An 18,336-nucleotide genomic window follows, 5' to 3' on the forward strand; every position below is an offset into this window, starting at 1 on the left:
GTCGCCTGCAGTTCCAGCGGGAGTGGCGCCAGGGGGCGCTGCCGGGCAACACTCGGCCGCCCGCGGAAACCGAGCGCACAACGTTAGCCCACGCGCGGAGAGGCACGGGCCGGGGGGGGGGGGAGGAGAAGGGGCGCTCAGGGGATTCCCGGAAGAGCTGGCGTAGGATCGGGCCCAGATCAGGCTTAACTGCCTCGCTGGAGCAAGTCAAAACGGGCCTCTTTAGTTCCTTTTTCCGTTCCTCCTAGTGGCCTACCAGATGCAGGGGGCAGTTGTGTCCTTTTGTGAGGGGTGGCTTCCAGGGCCCCAGTCACCAGAAGGAGTAGTAGCCACATTTTGAAGGAAGGATGTGATCTGTAGTGGGGCCACCACTTTCAAAGCCCTGCTGGCTCACACGGATGGGAGAGTGGAGATGGGCATGGAGAGACTTCTCTCTCTCTCTCTTTCTCTTTCTCTTTCTCTCTCTCTTTGTAAAGGGCAGCCACAGACATTTTGGAGGTGGAGCACTGAATGGCCCTTAAAGGTAAAGGGACCCCTGACCATTAGGTCCAGTCGCGGACGACTCTGGGGTTGCGGCGCTCATCTCGCTTTATTGGCCGAGGGAGCTGGCGTACAGCTTCTGGGTCATGTGGCCAGCATGACTAAGCCGCTTCTGGCGAACCAGAGCAGCGCACGGAAACGCTATTTACCTTCCCGCCGGAGCGGTACCTATTTATCTACTTGCACTTTGACGTGCTTTCGAACTGCTAGGTTGGCAGGAACAGGTACCGAGCAACGGGACCTCACCCATCACGGGGATTCAAACCGCTGACCTTCTGATTGGCAAGCCCTAGGCTCTGTGGTTTAACCCACAGTGCCTTACCCTCCCCCTAAAGCAAGGTGAGAAGCTTAAGGCCCCCAGGGACTCTCCATCTGGCCCCCAGGACTCTCCCCAGTTATCTCCTGCTTATCACAAGGTTTGTGTTTGGCTACATAGTGTAGGAAACTATGGAACTTTCTCCCCCAGAATAGAGTGAAGGTCTCCAACTTGAATGGTTTTAAAATACTGTAGAGGTTATTGATGGTGACTACCTATGATGACTATGCTCTGCTCCAGTGTTAGAGACAGCAGTACTTCTGACTACCAGTTGCTTGAAACCACAGGAGGAAAGAGTTGTTCTTGTCCATAGGTCCCACTTGCAGGTTCCCCTTTGGGGGCATCTGCTTGGCCACTGTGAGAACAAGATGCCACTGGCCCGATCCAGCAGGTTCTTCTTATGTAAAGTAAAGAAGAAAAGGCAAGTAAAACTGCTCTAGTTTTTGCGTCCTAGAACAGCAGCAGCAGCAACTGAAAATTTTGCAAGGGGTCCCTGTTTCCACAGTTTCTTGTTTTCCCAAGGACAGAATTGCCAAGAGGAGAATGCTCATGGCCTGTCCTGAACTGACCCCCACCTCATTGCAAGAAGAGGGGAAAGGGAAAGAAGCCACACCCCCACAATTGTGATTGGCCAGCTCTGCTATACGGTGCCTCTGTGTGCAATCATAGGCTGTGGGAGGATGGGGTGGGGCGATGGGGCTCCAGCATACAGTGGAGGGGGAGCTTTTGAGAAGGGGGGGTGGGCAGAGAAGGATTCTATTTTTAGCCTCTTTGATCCAGTGGCAAATGGATCTGTAGGATGCTACTAGAAATCAGAACAAGGTTTTTGTTCATGTTATCCCCCAGCTCCCGTGAAATTGCATTCCTTCATCTCACTGTGCTCTCCTTTGCTGTCCTAGAGATTGCAAAGGCTGGCAGCACGGTGGTGGCTATGTATCCTCCATCCGTCAAGCGGATTTGTCACCCTTCCTCGAGGCTGGGCATGGCGTGTTTCTCAAAAGCATCCCTTCCCTCCCCTGCCCCCCCTGTGATTGGACCGCACAGCGGGAGGCTGCAGCAGCATCAGCACCAGAATGAGCTAAGGATGCTGTGCTCCCCGCATTCCTCCATCCCTGGCACTCTGCTCTCTGGGCCAAACCTGCAGCTCTTCCCCCCCTTCCCCTCCCCCTCCTCAGAGCCCTGCTTCTGCCATGGCCAGGATGGCTGTAGCGGTGGCCTCAGCCGCTGCACTTCAGCTTAAATCTGGATCAGATCAGGTGGTGATGCAAGCAGGCAGCCGCGCAAGCTGCGATGCTCCTGTCCAGACTGGTAGATGGATAATCCTGTACTAGCAGCTGCGGGGCCGCGTGAAAAGGATCACTATCCGTGACCCACGTTCCGGTCCCAAGGGGCAGCAGGAAAGTCCAGATCTTGGGCCACTGAAGGCATAAGGAGGAAGGCACCTCCCCCCAAAAAAGGTGAGCTTGATGGAGACCCTGGCAATTTTAGGTTCTTTTATTTTTGTGCTGAACGCTAAGAGCAAGGGTTGTGGTTTGGGGGTGCACTCTGGAGGCAAAATATACGGAAGGGAAATAACTTTTTGCTGGACTAATTGCTGTGCAGCTGAACGTGTAGCAAGGGATGCAGGCTGTCTAGATTATAGACAGAGACGTGGAATTCACTAGGAAGGTACCCAGTTCGTATCTCACGTAAGGAGAGATCGATTTGAAGAGCATCTAGCCGAGATATCTAAATTGGTGGGCACTGGGCAGGTAGGTACAGTGTTCATCCCACAGAACGAAAAGTTGTGGAGTATGAAAGGGAGAATCTGAGAGTTTCCTTTTCCTGCAAGTGGTTTACAATGGTCTCTTTCTAGAAGAGAGGCAAATCCCTCTAGCTCTGGAGGACTCTGCCTTGGACCTGACCTGTCTTGTCTCCGTTGCAGGAAAGGTTTGTTGCCCTGACTCCTGCCTGCAGTCTTCACTCTCTCGTCATTGCAAGGTTGTTTGCTATACCCGCCGCATTTGGCTCTCGACGCACCAATGCCATCCAGGACTCAGAAGCCAGGTGAGGAGGAGAAGGAGCCTTTTTAGTTTTCTCTCCAGACTGGCTCAAGCAGTTCAGCCCAGGTGGTGCCAGCATTCTGAAGTGGGAAAGATGCCAGTGAAGAACCCTGGCACATCAGAGGTGCCACAGGCACAAGGTGGATGAAAAAGTATTTCTCCCTGTGAGCCAGCGTGCGGCAGAGGCTGTTTTCCCAATGAGGAACCAGCAAGTGAGCTGGCACCATTGGATCTCCCTCTTTGCTGGCACCCTTCCAATCTGATCAGGTGAGTTTTATGGAGACTTCAGAGCTGGGAGAGGCTTTGGTCCCTGAGATACCCCTTCTCAAACTTGGCAGAAAAGAATGATAAGCAGGACTAGACCTTGTTTTCTTCCTCATTGCATCAAGGATTCAAAACGAACAGTAATCATGTTTTGGGTGCTCCTGGCAATTATGAATATGTGTGTTTTAAAAAATACATTTATTTTATGATGAGCTTCGTGGAATGGCTGTCCATATAATTTTGGCCCCTGGCCCTTTCTGCTTGTGGCCTCAGTGCTGCAGTCAGCTGTGGTAGCCAATTTGCAAGGAAGCCAATGAGCTGTGGTAACCGCTGTTTACTGTAGTGCAGAGCTGGGGAACTTGGGGCCCTGCAGAATGTTGCTGGACTCCAACTCCCAGCAGCCAGCATGGCTAGTGGTCAGGGATGATGGGAGTTGTGATCCATCAACACCTGGAGAGCCACAAGTTTCCAAGTCTTGCCTTATAGGTAAGTCACCCACTTGTATACAGTACAATACTTGACAAGGGAACCGGGATTGGGACGTCCAGTATCACCCAGCAAGATGTACAAATTTTTTTTAATGCCCCATTCCTGCTGTATTATGAAATGCTGTGCCGCTTATAATGAAGTGTTAACAAGATCTGTGTTGGGCTTTGTCAACCTGGTAGTGCCCTCCAGCTAATTTGGACTCCAGTTTGGCCTGTGATTGGGAATGATCGTATGCTGATCGGGGGCTGATGGGAGTTGTGGTCCAAAACAATTGGAGGTAAATTTGGGGGAAGGCTGTTCTATTTTACATTTTCAGTGGCCAAGACTAGCACCACCAGCCAAAATGCTGGACTGCGACTTGTCTTTATGTTCAAACTATCTGATGGCCAGAGGACGATACGTAATATCTCAACAAAGTCGTCTTCTTCTTCTTCTTGTAAGATACTAGGAAGCCTCAAATAACCCAAAATGTGTGATTCTTAAGCAACTTTTTTGGAAGGTAGAGGAGCCTGGCAAGTAATTCCACCACATCATGCTGCAGCTGAGCTGAACCATTGGTCCATCTAGCTCTGTAGTATCCACTTTGACTGGCAGCAGCTCTCCAGGGTTTTCGGCAGGGGGCATTCTCAGGTTCACTTGGGAGATGTCCGGGATTGAACCTGGGACCTTTTGCATACAAGGCACGTGCTCTGCCACTGTGCAACGCCCTTGCCCTTTAGGAAGTTGCTTTGCACCAAGACCACTGGTCTGTCTTACTCAGCAGATTGTTTGCACTGATTTGCAGCAGCTCTCCAAGGTTTCAGGCAGGAAACTTCCCCAGCCCTACCTGGAGATACAGTGGTACCTCGGGTTAAGTACTTAATTCGTTCCGGAGGTCCGTTCTTAACCTGAAGCACCACTTTAGCTAATGGGGCCTCCCGCTGCCGCCGCACCGCCAGAGCACAATTTCTGTTCTCATCCTGAAGCAAAGTTCTTGACCTGAAGGACTATTTCTGAGTTAGCGGAGTCTGTAACCTGAAGCGTATGTAACCTGAAGAGTATGTAACCTGAAGAGTATGTAGCCCGAGGTATTACTGTACCAGAAATTGAATCTGAGTCCTTCTGCCTGTGAGGCAGATACTCCACCACTGATATTCCTGGCCTCGTGATTTGGAATAAAGGGATGATTTAAATAGGAACACAGCAAGTCGCCATGTCCTGAATCAGACCATTGGTCCATCTAGCCCAGTTTTGTGTACACTGGCTGGCAAAGGCCTTCCAGGGTCTTAGACCAGAGTCTCCTACCTGGAGATACCTGGGATTGAACCTGGGATCTTCTGCATGGAGGGCAGATGTTCTGCCATGAAGCCGCAGCCCCAACCCTCCACGATCAATGAGCCCAGCTTTGCAAACAGCTTCCACATGAAGGCTGTAAATCCTGACACACACACACCCCATTTTCAGATCTGAGGGCAGACCCGCAGCTAAAGATTCATCTCTCTAGGTGGCTACTGAGAGAACAAGGTTGGCCAAAGGAGACGAGCAAAGGCAGAGGTTTGAGATCTGTGTGGCAAAGCAGGTCGATCAAAGCCACCGTCCCCCTCTGGATGCTGCCATTTTAAATTAGGTCAGTCGTTCATCCTGGATAGATTTCTGCAGCGCACCCCCTCCTTCTTTGCAGAGCAGAATTTATTGTCAGTGGCAGGTGCCTAGAGAACATTTCTTGAGTGAGGAAGTCCTCCCCCTCTGCCTCGCTGGGTGTCTGTGCATCCGGCTGAGGAAAGGAAAGAGCAACAGATTATCCCAGAGAGTCTGAGAGGTTGCAAGGAATCAAGAGGGTCAACTTCTTTAATAATAGCTGCAGACTCCGCTCTTCTGCACCACCACCCTCCCACACCCTATTTTATATGTTTATTTATTTAAGGGGGTGGGGAGCCTTTTTCAGCCTGTGGGCTGGATTCCTTTCTGAACAACCTGGGGTGAGTGGAGCCATAAATGCATTCCCCCCCCTTTGTACAGAAATCTAGTTTCTACCCACCCACCTCTGTATCCCCCCATCTAGGCAAGCAAAAGAGGAATGATCAGAGTTCAAGAAAAGCATGCTAGCTGGGCAAAAACACTCAAGGAGGGTGCAAAAGAGGGTGCAACCTGGGACAGTCCTGAGGGCCAGACAGAAAGGTCTGGAGGGCCACATTTGGCCCCCTAGGCTGAGGTCCCCTGATTTATTTTATGAGATTTTTTCCCTCCCCTTCCTGTAAGCTTCCAAAGAAATTAACTTATCTTTATGTACAGCTCTGCTTCCTCCTAGCCTATGATGGAAAAGGGGTGGAAATTCATCTGCCTTTGATATGGCTGTTGCCTCACCTATGATGGGGGATGCTTAGACTTAGAGGGACATTTTTTGTTTTGGAGGGATCAGTACATTAAAATCTGAAATCACTCTGTTTAACAACATCTCTGTCCAATGCTGCAGTCTGAAAACGAGAAACTGCCTGGGCTTTTTTTTTTTTTTTTTTAAGTAATAATACTGGGAGTTCATGTTTTCTTATAAGAAATTATCAACTTGTACTTATTTCCTCCTCCTCCCAATCTGTTTTGCTTTTCTGCTACATCTTTTTAGACTAAGGTTGAGAGCAGGGCCTGTGCTGTTACTATTGATCTTTCTGAGAACCATTTTTGGCTGAAGAGCAGGATGAAAGTTCTTTAAATAAATAAATGCAGACAGTGCCTTCTCTCTCCTGCCCAAATCTGACCCCTAATTCCATATTTGTAGGACAGATCAAAGTAATGCTTAATAGGCACTTTGCCTATGCTTGAAATATTTCCTTCTGTTTTACGAAGTCTCATGCACAGAGATGATATCTCTGTAATAAAAACCTGACTTTGAAAGTAACTTTCCTACCATGCAAGCACCTAATTTGATTTCTGCCTAAGAATTAATGGTCCTGGATTGCAGCTTTCCTTCCTTCCTTCCATCCATCCATCCATCCATCCATCCTTCCTTCCTTCCTTTCTGCTGTTAGTTCTTATTGTGGCAGAGATAAACTTGAAACAGGCAGGTAGTAACCAGTGAGAAACTGGATGGGCATGCAAAAATCAGAAGGTGAGGAAGCTTGTTGGCAGTGCAGAGATCAGTTCCTTATAAAGGTAAAGGTAAAGGTACCCTCTGACCATTAGGTCCAGTTGTGGACGACTCTGGGGTTGCGTGCTCATCTCATTCTATAGGCCGAGGGAGCTGGTGTTTGTCTGCAGACAGCTTCCAGGTCATGTGGCCAGCATGACTAAGCCGCTTCTGGCGAACCACAGCAGCGCACAGAAACGCTGTTTACTTTCCCACCAGAGTGGTGCCTATTTACCTACTTGCACTTGACGTGCTTTTGAACTGCTAGGTGGGCAGGAGCAGGGACTGAGCAACGGGAGCTCACCCCATCGCGGGGATTCGAACTGCCGACCTTCAGATTGGCAAGCCCTAGGCTCTGTGGTTTAGACCACAGCGCCACCCGCGTTCCTTCCTCATAATTAGCGGAGAGCAAATAGCTTATGTAGTTGTGCTACGATAGCTGTCATTCAGGTCATATAGAATCCCGTGTCTCTTGATGCAGGATTTTAGCTTCTCTTTAAATAAAAAAGGCCAGTGGCCCATCTAGTCCAGTATCCTGTTTTCACAGTCACCAACCCGATGCGCATTGTGGAAATCCCACAAGAAGTAGCTAAGTGCAAGAGCCCTCTGCCCTCCTGCAGGTTCCAGTAACTGGTATTCAGAAGCATTTCTGCCTCTTTGAAAGCCATCAAAGTCAATGACCATACCTGCCTCCTGTGGGAGTGAGTTCCATAGATTAACTCTGCACCACATGACGAAGTGCTTTCTTTTATGGGTCCTGAAACATCCAACATTCAGTTTCATTGAATGTCCACGAGTTCTACTGTTAGGAGACAGAGGGAGAAAAACTTTTCTCTATCCCCTTTCTCCATGACATGCATAATTTTATAACCTTCCATCGTGCCAACTCTTACTTGCCTTTTCTCTAAAGTCCCAAATGCCACAACCAGGCAGGTTTGATGAGGCCCTAAGCTACTGAAGGTAATGGGGCCCTATATATGTCCAGCTGTCCTTTGTCAACAACAAATTGTCACTGTTTTTCTGTGTTGAATTTATGCTATATGGTAATTTATGGACCTAACAGGTATCTAAAGCCATTTGCACATAACAAAATATGTATTTTATCGAAGTAATTGTTGAACTTATCTTATATTTTGGAAATGTACATCCAGGGGTTTTTTTCCTTTAAATTTTTGGGGGGGCCTCCAAGAGAGTGGGGCCCTAAGCTATAGCTTGTTTAGCTTATACGTAAATCCGGCACTGGCCACAGACTTTCTTTGTACGAGAGTCGCTCCTTCCCCTTGCTCATTTTATTTTTTCCTTTTCTGGACTGCCCATAATAACCCTTGGCAACAGCACGGAAATCCCTGCAACTGCAAACTCTCAAGATTCACAGAGTTCTCCGGCAACATTCCATACTACTCTCACTTCATAGAATCATAGAGTTGGAAGAGGAACCTCAGAGTTCATCTATCCCAACCCCGCTCAATGCTGGATCTGCAGTGCAGGACCTTGCAACTGCAGCATCCTCGGCTGCCTTTGCTTACTCCTCCAGCAGAGGTGGGGAGCTTTTAAAGCCCAGCTGTTGTTGTTTTTAAATTCCATTTAGCTTTGCAATTCTTCACTTTTATGCAAATTGCTCAAGGCTGAGAAGATTGAGATTTAGAAGGTGCTGGTACAACCCTTTATTTTTAGCTTGGGTGAGCTATGAGCATTTCAGCTTCCATAAGTGGGGCTTGATATGCTTGTCATCAACACCTTCTGCAACAATTGAGAGATTAGACCCCAGTGAAACAGCTTCATGTCAGGTCAGACTATTTGTTTGTATCACCCAACAGCCTGGAACACAGGAAGCTGCCTTCTCCTGAGTCAGACCATTGGTCCTTCCAGCTCAGTATTGCCTACACCCATGGCTCCCAAACTGTTTGGAGCCACTGCCCCCTTGTTCCCATAAGCTCATCCCCAGTGTGCCCTGCCCTGTAAAAAGTATTATTCAGAATAGCAGTCTGCATGACCCACTAAGGGAGATAATACCACAAGAATATTCAAAACAGTAACAATGAATTGCACATTGATTCAAAATCCAATTCAAACTATTTAATTAATTCAAATTTATGAACTTGATTTGCTTGATACCAGCTTTACCTATGCAGTAACTAGCTGTCTTTTGACATGTGACCACTCAGAATTGTGAATACAAACAAGCGTGACCGAAGGAAATAGCTTTGAAAGCGATAAGAACAGCAAAACGTTAAATACGAAGCGAGGAAGGTGATTTGCTCTAGGCAGAAAAAAAGCCCTGGACTTGTCTTAACAAAAATGTTTTTAGCAGGCACTGAGAAGAGGCGCCTTCTTGATATCAATAGGCAGGGAGTTCCAAAGTGTAGGAGCTGCCACACTCAAAGATTGAATTCTTACAAATGCAGAACGGTTATTATGTCACACCTGTGACAATGTCAGTTCCAGAGGCTGAGCTAGCTGCTTCCGCACCTGGAGCGGCACAAATTCTATGCACCCAGGGGCGGGGGCATGGGGGCGGGGTGAGCGTCCCAGGGGGGCGGAGCAAGCTGCCCATGGAGGGTGGAGCGAGCCGCCCATGGCAAGCTGCTTCCTGGGCAGGGGGGAGTAGGGAGGGAGCCGTGCCGCTTTGCCAGCAGCCTTCCTCCCTTCCCTCTTCCTTTTGACAGCTCAGGGGAGGCCTCCCACCCCAGAAAGCAGCCTGGGAGCGGGGGAGGGGTGGCATTGGCATGCCACCCACCCGCAACTCCCAAGCCTCCCCCGAGTTGTCAAAATGAAGGGGGAAGGGAGGAAGGCCGCCAGCAAGGTGGCGCATCTCCGCCCCCTCCCCCGACGGCTCGGGGTAGGCTTGGGAAGTTGTGGGTGGGTGGCATGCCGAATGTCACCCCCCCTCAGTGATGACACCCCGGGCAAACCGCCCCCCTTCCTCCGCCCCTGGTCAGTTCTACCGATCAAAGTGGCTGAACAGGCATATATGGGGTAAGCCAATCTTGTAGGTGAACTCTGGTCCCAAGTCATTAAGGGTTTTATATACTAAATGTAAGACCTTAAACTTGGCCAAGTAGCAAATTGACAGCCGGCGCAGATCTCTGAGCACAGGCATGTTAGGCTGGCAGGGCCTCACTTCTGTCAGCAATCATGCTGCAGCATTCGGCACTGACCGCAGCCTCTGGATCAAGTGCAAGGGAAGCCCCACGTAGAGCATCTTGCAGTAACCCAGAAAGCCTTAAAGACCCAGGGTGCTTCTCTCTCTGCCCTAGCCTTGAAGGTCAGCCAGGAATTTCCTATGAGATTTAGGGCTGTAGGACCTCTCCAGTAGGTCTGGTCAAGGGCAGGATTGTGCCCCAAGCTATTTCACAAGACTACATCTCCCAGAATTCCATAGGGAGGAGAGGTTTCGCCAGTTACGCTAGCTTGAAGTGCGGGTGTGGCTTTAATCGAGGAGCGAATGAGGGCCTGAGTCCTGCAGCTGAGGAAAGCATTTCAACTGCAGAACTAATAACAGCAGCAATTAGCTTTTGGCGAGGATGCTAAATCAGAGATAATTAGACAAGGGAATTCCTGACTCTATAATTGATACGTCTCTTCAAAGGGGGCAGGACAAGCTATACTTGATGAGAACAATTTGCAGCCAAACCACCAGATTGCCATGAAGGAGGATGAGAGCGCCCAGAAGTGCCATTTTCCCTGTTTCCTACAAGGCAACAAGAAAGAGCAAAAAGCCAGGAATGGCAGACAGGAGTCTATTAGATGGATTGTCAGCTACATTTTAGGCCAGGGATAGGGCCCTTTCAGCTCCCATTATCCTTGACTGGTGGCCATGATTAAGCTGATGCAAGTTGGAGTCCAACGAAACCTGGAGAGTCTGATGTTCCCCCATCCTCCTTATAGGTCCTAAGCCTGTTGTTATCCCAAGAGCTCTTGCCCCTCTGCCTAGCCAGGTATTAGCTATTGTGATGCTATAGAACGCTCTCCAACATTTAATGCTATCCAACACGCTGTGGGAGAAACGTCAGTGATTACAATGCTCTGTTTTTATTGCTTCTCATGGCCTAGAACTGACCCTGAACCCAGCCCTGAATGAGCTATTAGATGGATGTTAAATGTTTGGGTGAAAGGGCCATCTCTCGGTGGTAGAGCATCTGTTTTGCATGCAGAAGGCTCACAGGTTCAATCCCTGATGGCATCTCCACATAGGGCTAGGAATTTCTCCCCTCTGAAGTCCTGGAGATTCGCCTCAAGTTATTGTGGATCATACTAAGCTTGGTAGGCCAAAGGTCTGACTCACTGTAAGACACCGTCCTATGTTCTGTACTTTAAAGAGCAAGGATTTCTAAAGCGAGCGGGATAGATATGGACTTACGAGGCTCATCCTTCCTAGGAGCTGGCGCAGGAAGGTGCAGGTTGAATTCTAGGACCTTATCTGCTACCAAGCAGGTTTAGATTAGAGAACTGGACAGACACATCTAGCTACAAAATCTACAAAACCAGCAATATTTACAACCAAGAACATCTCCGGGAGACTCTGCTGTCCTCCGCTAATTGATTTTCCTCCCCATCTTGCCACAATAGCCTGTTGTAGTTGTTGTTATAACAAACACTCTCTTCCAACGGAGCCCAGGGCAGCAAAGGTATCAATACTAATATAATTAAAACTTTAAAGCAACCTTCTAAAAAAACAGTTTTAAATTCCCCCCAGGCAGTCTTTTTCAGTGGTTTCTACAAATTGCTGTGTACTCCAAGTTCCTTCTCAAGAAAATGAGCTTTCTAAATCTGGATCATCTTTATTGTGCTATTGATTGTGCTTTCAGCAAGTTAATAACCTCTCAGGAAATGGGGACTGCCTTTTGCATACTCAGAAACCACTCAAGGCAGGACTCAGTGATTGACAGCAGAGAAAATGCTGACCCCCTGAGTGAGATGTAGGCTGGAGACAGATCAATAGTTTTGCACTTTCTTTACCCCCCCCCCGAGAGCTGAAGGGGATGGGATCTTTCACTTGGGAGACAGACCCTCCAAATGTCACCTCTCTTTGTGGCATATATAGGGGGATATTACAACCTCTCCTTACCTTTGGGAGCCATTTGTGCCCCTGTGACATCACAGCAGCCATTTCTCCAATCCCAACCCTCATCTCAAACCTTTTTCATAACAAGCAACTTACACACCTACAGTATTGTTGGAGGGACTTCTCTTCTTAACATGGACTGGTGCAATGGGTCAAAAATACATTGTGAGCATGCAAATGTGAGCAATAGTCAAAAGAGCTACACCATCTCTGTGCCAGCCAGCTGGTGGGCATTCTGTTCATTACAAAACAATTAGTGCCAAGAAATATCTATGCTATTGCCAGGGCTGCAGATTCATCAAACTATATTTCTCTTGCTGCGAGGGAAATAGACTAACAAAACTGACTGAAACTGGTTTGCAGGGAGAGGGAGGGAAGAGCAGAGCACCTGCTTTGCAACACAAAGTTCCCGTGTTCGATTTGCGGCATCTCCAGGTAGGGCTGGGATGGGAAAGACTCGTCTGAAACCCTGCAGAGCTGCTGCCAGTCAGTGTGGTACTGAGTTAGAGGGACCAAAGGTCTGAGTTGGTATAAGGCAGCTTTTTGTGTTCTTGTGTTCCTAAACCTACACTCTGCTGGTGCCATTCCCCATCTGTTGCCTCTTCATAGATCCCCAGATAGACTGGAGACATTATTTCAGGTTCATTTTGTTCATAAAGAAGAGGAATTGGGGAAATGTAAGGAACATGAAGGCCCTACAATGCGCAGGCTGAGAAAGGCAGCTGGGGCAACAGCATTGCAGCCTCTGATTAATTCATGCCAGTAAAGTGCTTTAAAGAGCTTGCCAGAAATAAATAAAGGAGCAAGCAGGCTTCCAGCTTGAAAATCAGGGGAGAGTAAATGCAAAGAATGTTCTGAAGGCGAAGCAAACTTTTCCTTGTTGTGTGCTGGCAAAGTACTGGGTTGTTCTTGTTCTTGTTTTTGTTATGTATTTTGTGTTTATATATTTTGATTTTATGTTGTGAGACCTGCAGGTATAGGGCAGTATACAAATAACAACAACAATAGATGGGAAAGTGCTCTGGGCAGCAATCCTGGGGATTGAAAAGCCTGTCCCAGTGAAATATCAGAGGGTGAGTTACCCCAGCCTCCACACACACCTAATTGCTTATTGGCATCTATCCAGAAGCTCATCCAAGTGACCTGTTAATTGACCATTTCATCCAGCTTTGCTTGTGCAGAGTTTACACAGAGGTTTGACTACATCCGGTCTTTATTAAGCATTCATTCTGGGGGGTTTTTTGTTGAGAGGATATACCAGGTAATTTAGGCTTGCACAATTTTTTTAATTAGAAAATATTGATATACTGCTATTAATAAAAAAAAAAATCAGAGCAGTTTACAACAATTGTACATAAAACCATGCAATGAAAATATATATTCAAAAAATCAGAAATCAGCCAGCTGCTGTAGAAGGATACATCTTAATTGCCTGCATAGTGGAATAGGAAAGTTATCAGCAGGGCTTTAAAAGTTGAAACAGAAAACACCTGCTGAATCTCCATTGGCAGGGTGTTCCACAGGACTGGGCAGATGACACTAAAGGCTCGATTTCTTCTTGTTGTCAGATGAGCCTCCCCAGTTCTGAGAATGATCAGAGATGCTCCTACAGATTATCTCAGTGACCAAGCTGAAATACAAGGCTTCAGGTGGTCACTGATGTACTGTACCCTAGACCTATGTTGTCCAGGGCTTTGCAAATTAAGACAAGGACTCTTAACCTGGCTCAGTACAGTGGTACCTCAGATTAAGAATTAATTTGTTCTGAAGGTCCGTTCTTAACCTGAAACTGTTCTTAACCTGAGGTACCACTTTAGCTAATGGGGTCTCCTGCTGCTGCTGCGCGATTTCTGTTCTCATCCTGATGCAAAGTTCTTAACCCGAGATACTATTTCTGGGTTAGTGTAGTCTGTAACCTGAAGCATCTGTAACCTGAAGCATCTGTAACCTGAAGCATCTGTAACCTGAGGTACCACTGTAGTAGATGGGCAGCCAGGGTCAGCCAGATGCCACTGCATTCTGCATCAGCTGCAGCTTCTGAACCAGGTCCAAGGGCAGGCCCAAGTAGAGAGCATTGCAGTAATCCAGGATTGAAGTTGCCAACATATGGGTTACAGTGGTGAGGTGAAGTGTAATCATAAAGTGGGTTAAAATACTCAGTTGCCATAGCATAACAAAACCTCTTTAAAAAAAAGAATTAGGCTTTCTGCCGTTTGGAAAAATGACAAGGAAATGCACTAGAAAGCATAGGATGGGTGGGAGGGTGCCTTAATGGGAAGACATATAAGCACCTCATAGGCCAATCCAGATGAATGCTCTATATATCTGTCATCTGGGGAAACCCTATCAATTTCTACACCAAGTTAACCAATTTATGTGCAAAAAAGGGAAACCACGATGAGATCTATAGAAACTTGATTAAAAAAAATAATAATTAATGGAAGCAGAGATTCCGAGGACGATGAATTTTGCACTCAGGAAACATTCAGTATTTATTCTAATGTAGACTCTCAAACATACACACAACCCTGGTAATACTCCTAAAGGTCAGAACATCAGAATCCCTGACCTATTATTATTTTTTAAACAACTTTTTACCAATAGAACTCTCAGGAGAGAATCTCCCTTGCAGCACAACCTATTTTTAATTCATTGCTTTTTAAAACTCCCCGAGGGATTTAAGATTAATGTGACAATGCATGAGTCACTCTTGCTGAAAGCTAAAGTCAGTTAAAAATACAAGTTTACAAAGCTAAAAATAATAATTAAAAAAAACTGAAAACCCGATGACAACCCCGAACACAGCTTGGTAAACTGTGATTCCATTAGGTTATTTAACAAAACAAATGGGAATAAATGTTCCCAGTAAAGCCAAATGCTGGCAATATATATGATGTTACTATAAAGATCAATGGTCCCAAAAGACAAAAAGTTAAAACGATGTCATAATCGGAGTAAACCTATTGAAATAAATAGGCATAACTGACTTAAATCTATTACTTTCAGGGAATCTACCCTGAATATGCCTTAAGGCTAAAAGTTTTATTTTGATAATCTGGCTTCTTTTTCTTCTTCTTATGCATTGATTAAATAATGCAGATAGGGGATTAAAGGGAAAAAAGGCCACTGAATAGTGTCTGAAGTGCCATCACATCTTGCTCTGTTGTTGAATTTTAAAATCCTATCATTTCAAAAATGAGGAAGATTGTGGAGTTCCACTTTACAGGCAGATCTGTACCACAGCTTTGTTTCCCCCCCCTCCCCCGCCTTCCACTCAGAGAGTTGGTGAGGAAGTTTGGGATTTCCTACAGATAATGCTTTGAACCATTTCACCAGATTACAATTCCCAGCATTCTTAGGCAGAAACAAAGGCCATGAAAATTATGCTAAACGAAGCTAAGTATGTAGTCCAGACAATGATTTTTATTTATTTAAAATAATCTCTCAACTGCTTTTCATTTCAAGACAATATCTCAAAGTGGTTTATAGCAAGGAAATAACGCAGCAATAAAATCAGCGAAAAATGCCTTAAAACAGCAACATGATCCAGAGGCAATAAAAAAACCCACAAGCATCTGTTGGAGATGCCTTGTCAGAGATGTGTTTTCATTAGACAGCGAATGTGTTCCACCACTATTGCCTGCTGTATCACCTATGGGAGGGCACTTCAAGGACAGGACAGCCTTTCCAAACAGCTGCTCTCCAGCTATTTTGGACTACAACTACAGTCGTACCTTGGAAGTTGAACAGAATCCGTTCCGGAAGACTATTCGACTTCCCAAACGTTTGGAAAACAAAGTGTGGCTTCCGATTGGCTGCAGGAGCTTCCTGCAGCCAATCAGAAGCTGCAGAAGCCCCGTCGGACATTCGGGTTCCAAAACTGGTTCACAAACCGGAACAGTCACTTCCAGGTTTGTGGAGTTCAGAAGCCAAAATGTTCAAGAACTAAGCTGTTTGAAAACCAAGGTACAAATGTATGTGGTTGGTGGGAGTTGTAGTCCAAAATAACTGGAGGGCACCAGCTTTACACCACTGAGGAGGCTAGGAGGGCCTCCTTAGAAGATCTTGATGATGGAGTGAATCTAGCTGTGGGGAAATGTGCCTTCAGGCTACCTTGACCTGAGTTCTTTCAGGGCTTTGTCTGCCCACGAGCACAGGGGCTGACAATACCATAGTTTGTAAAAATTTATGGAACTGAATAATGCCTTACATGATGAGATTATTTGGGGCTGGAGGTCTATTTCTATTCCATGAGGCTTAATCTGGAGGTTTGCATATCTCTGAATGTCTCCCATCACTTTTGCAGGTTCAGTGTCAGGGAGGATGTGAAAGATGGATGACCACTCTCAAATCACTTTTGGTCCATTGACTGCAAAGTTTTCTTCCCAACCATACCCTCAGCAGGGAGGCGAACCTGCTAGTTCCCAACAGTTAGCCAACCACCTTGCTGCTCCCAGAAAAGAAGATGACTGGGAAGGCGTAGATGGAAATGAACTGATCTTTGCCTTAGATGATGAGGAAGATGCGACTCCTGACTTACCCGACCACTTTTCTATGTGTGAAGATATTGGGAAACAGGATGAACATCAGGAAGAGTCCACATTTCACATGCCATCCCCTCCGCCGTCTCCTCCTGAACTGGATTTCTTGCCCGCCCTCCCCACTTCCAGTTCACCCAGTTTATCACCCCAGAGATCAACCGGCCTTGTAAACCCTCAAGGCCCCAAGCCATTAATCAACTTAGTGAAATCCCTCTCAACTGAAATTGAGCCCCGGGACGCCTCTTCCCTCAAGCCCCAACCTTTGCTGAGCTTGGTCAAATCCATTTCAACTGAGATTTCCCGCCTGGAGCCAGAGGTGACGCAGTCCAAGTCCGACTCCAAGCTCAATGTCCATCGATGGCGGCAGATCACCCATCCCAAGGGCAAAAATGGGGATTCTAGGACGGCTCCCTCCTCCCCCAACATTTCCCCCTCAGAGAGCAAAAGCAGCTTCTTCAAGGCTCAGGAAGCCAAATTTGAGGACACGAAAAGGCGGTTTTCAGAGGCCATGCATGAACCCCTTAGCAGACTCAGCAAAATCATGGGGGATGAGAATAATGTTTCACCAAAACACAGATCCCCACTTTCTGGCAACCACGCCCATGATTCCCCTTCTAGCCACAGCAAGGAGACCATTTTGGAAGACAAGGAGAGCCCCACCCAGGAGACCAATCTGCATGGGGCTGTTCCAGGACAGCCATCTGGGAGGAGCCAAGTGGAGGACTATTGCCCCAGTGAACAGAAATGGGGTCCCTCCTTGAACTGCCAATACGAAATCTGCTCCTATGGAGATGTCATCCAAGTGGTGGAGGTTGCTGCAGACAAAAGCAGTGGCTCGGAGGAAGTGCGGATGCTTCCACCTCTGGACATCCTCCGCCCCACCAAACCTTGTAGCAGAGTGCCATGCAAAGCGCTTGTCTGCGTCGCCATCTTGGCCTACCACTATTTTGTGCTGCCGCTGCCTCCTTACATCTCAGGCCTCTGCCTTGGCTTGGCATGTGGGTTCATGCTGGGCTTCCTCATTATTCTTCTGATGATGCCAAAGCGTTCCTTGTCTCCACGGAAAAGGCAGACATCTCTAGACCAGCTGCCATCAGAGACGCTGAATCAGCAGCCCCAGGAACCCAACATTCTTAAGGTAGGAGATAGGGGTGTCGGAAGTTGGCCATTGGTCCCATATAGCCTCATAATGTCTACACTGACAGGCAGTGGCTTTCCAGTCTTTTAGCCGGGGAACTCTCAGTCCTATTTGGGGATCGAAACCGGGACCATCTGCATGCAAAGTACATTCTCTGCCCCTGAGCTACAGCCCATCCCCAACAAATTGCCCAGTGGAACCAATCTGAGGTAGAATGCTGAAACAGAAACCCTGTCACTGGCATTTGTTTCCAGACATCTCAACTGATATTTTTAAAATTTTTATGAAATTATACATAGCTAGCTGTACTGGGTAGGGCAGGTTGACATTTTGACAACAACCTAAGATTCTGACATTTGCACAAGAAACTATAGTAACCAGAATAACCCAGAGCTTATGAAAAAGAAAAAGAAATGAAAAACTCTGGGGTGCCATTTTCTCCCCTGACCAATTGGCCATCCAGTTGGTTGAAAGGTTTCATATAATGTTTAAAAATTTTTTTGTTTTTTTATGAATTAGTTTTTGTACCACCCTAAGAACTCTGGGGTTGAAGAGCAGGTTATAAATGGAATGAATGAATCAATCAATCAATCAATCAATCAATCAGTCAGTCAGTCAGTTCTAGGCCAGACATTGCCCATTCTTAACAAGGAGCCCTTGGTGGTGGGGTTGGCCAAGATCCCTCAGTGAAGGGGCAGCCATTCTCTACAGTTGCCCCAGCATTAATTCATAGATTTATTTATTGCATTTATAACCTATCTTTCCTGTAATAATCTCAAGCTGCTGTTCAGTGTTCTTCCCCATTCCATTTTATCCTCACAACAGCCCTGTGAGGGAGGTT

General features: G+C 47.0%; 1 protein-coding gene across 4 annotated transcripts in view; it reads left to right on the top strand.

Moving 5' to 3' along the window:
* The first annotated feature begins 1,554 nt into the window (after positions 1 to 1,554).
* LOC308463338 (testis-expressed protein 2-like) overlaps positions 1,555 to 18,336 on the top strand; it is a 31,529-nt gene continuing 14,747 nt past the window's right edge. The window contains exons 1-3 of one of the 4 annotated variants that reach the window (XM_080981621.1): positions 1,555 to 2,313; positions 2,781 to 2,902; positions 16,123 to 17,495. In XM_080981621.1, the coding sequence (XP_080837747.1) occupies positions 16,149 to 17,495 (1,347 nt within the window). In that variant the 5' untranslated portion in view covers positions 1,555 to 2,313; positions 2,781 to 2,902; positions 16,123 to 16,148. Of the gene's footprint in view, positions 2,314 to 2,517; positions 3,166 to 12,309; positions 12,890 to 16,122; positions 17,496 to 18,336 lie in introns of those variants that run through there. The other 3 variants (XM_080981620.1, XR_013979559.1, XM_080981622.1) reach the window with 3 other exon arrangements.

Source organism: Podarcis pityusensis (genome assembly GCF_964106645.2).
Source record: "Podarcis pityusensis genome assembly, chromosome: 14".
In the NCBI taxonomy this organism is placed as follows: Eukaryota; Metazoa; Chordata; class Lepidosauria; order Squamata; family Lacertidae; genus Podarcis; species Podarcis pityusensis.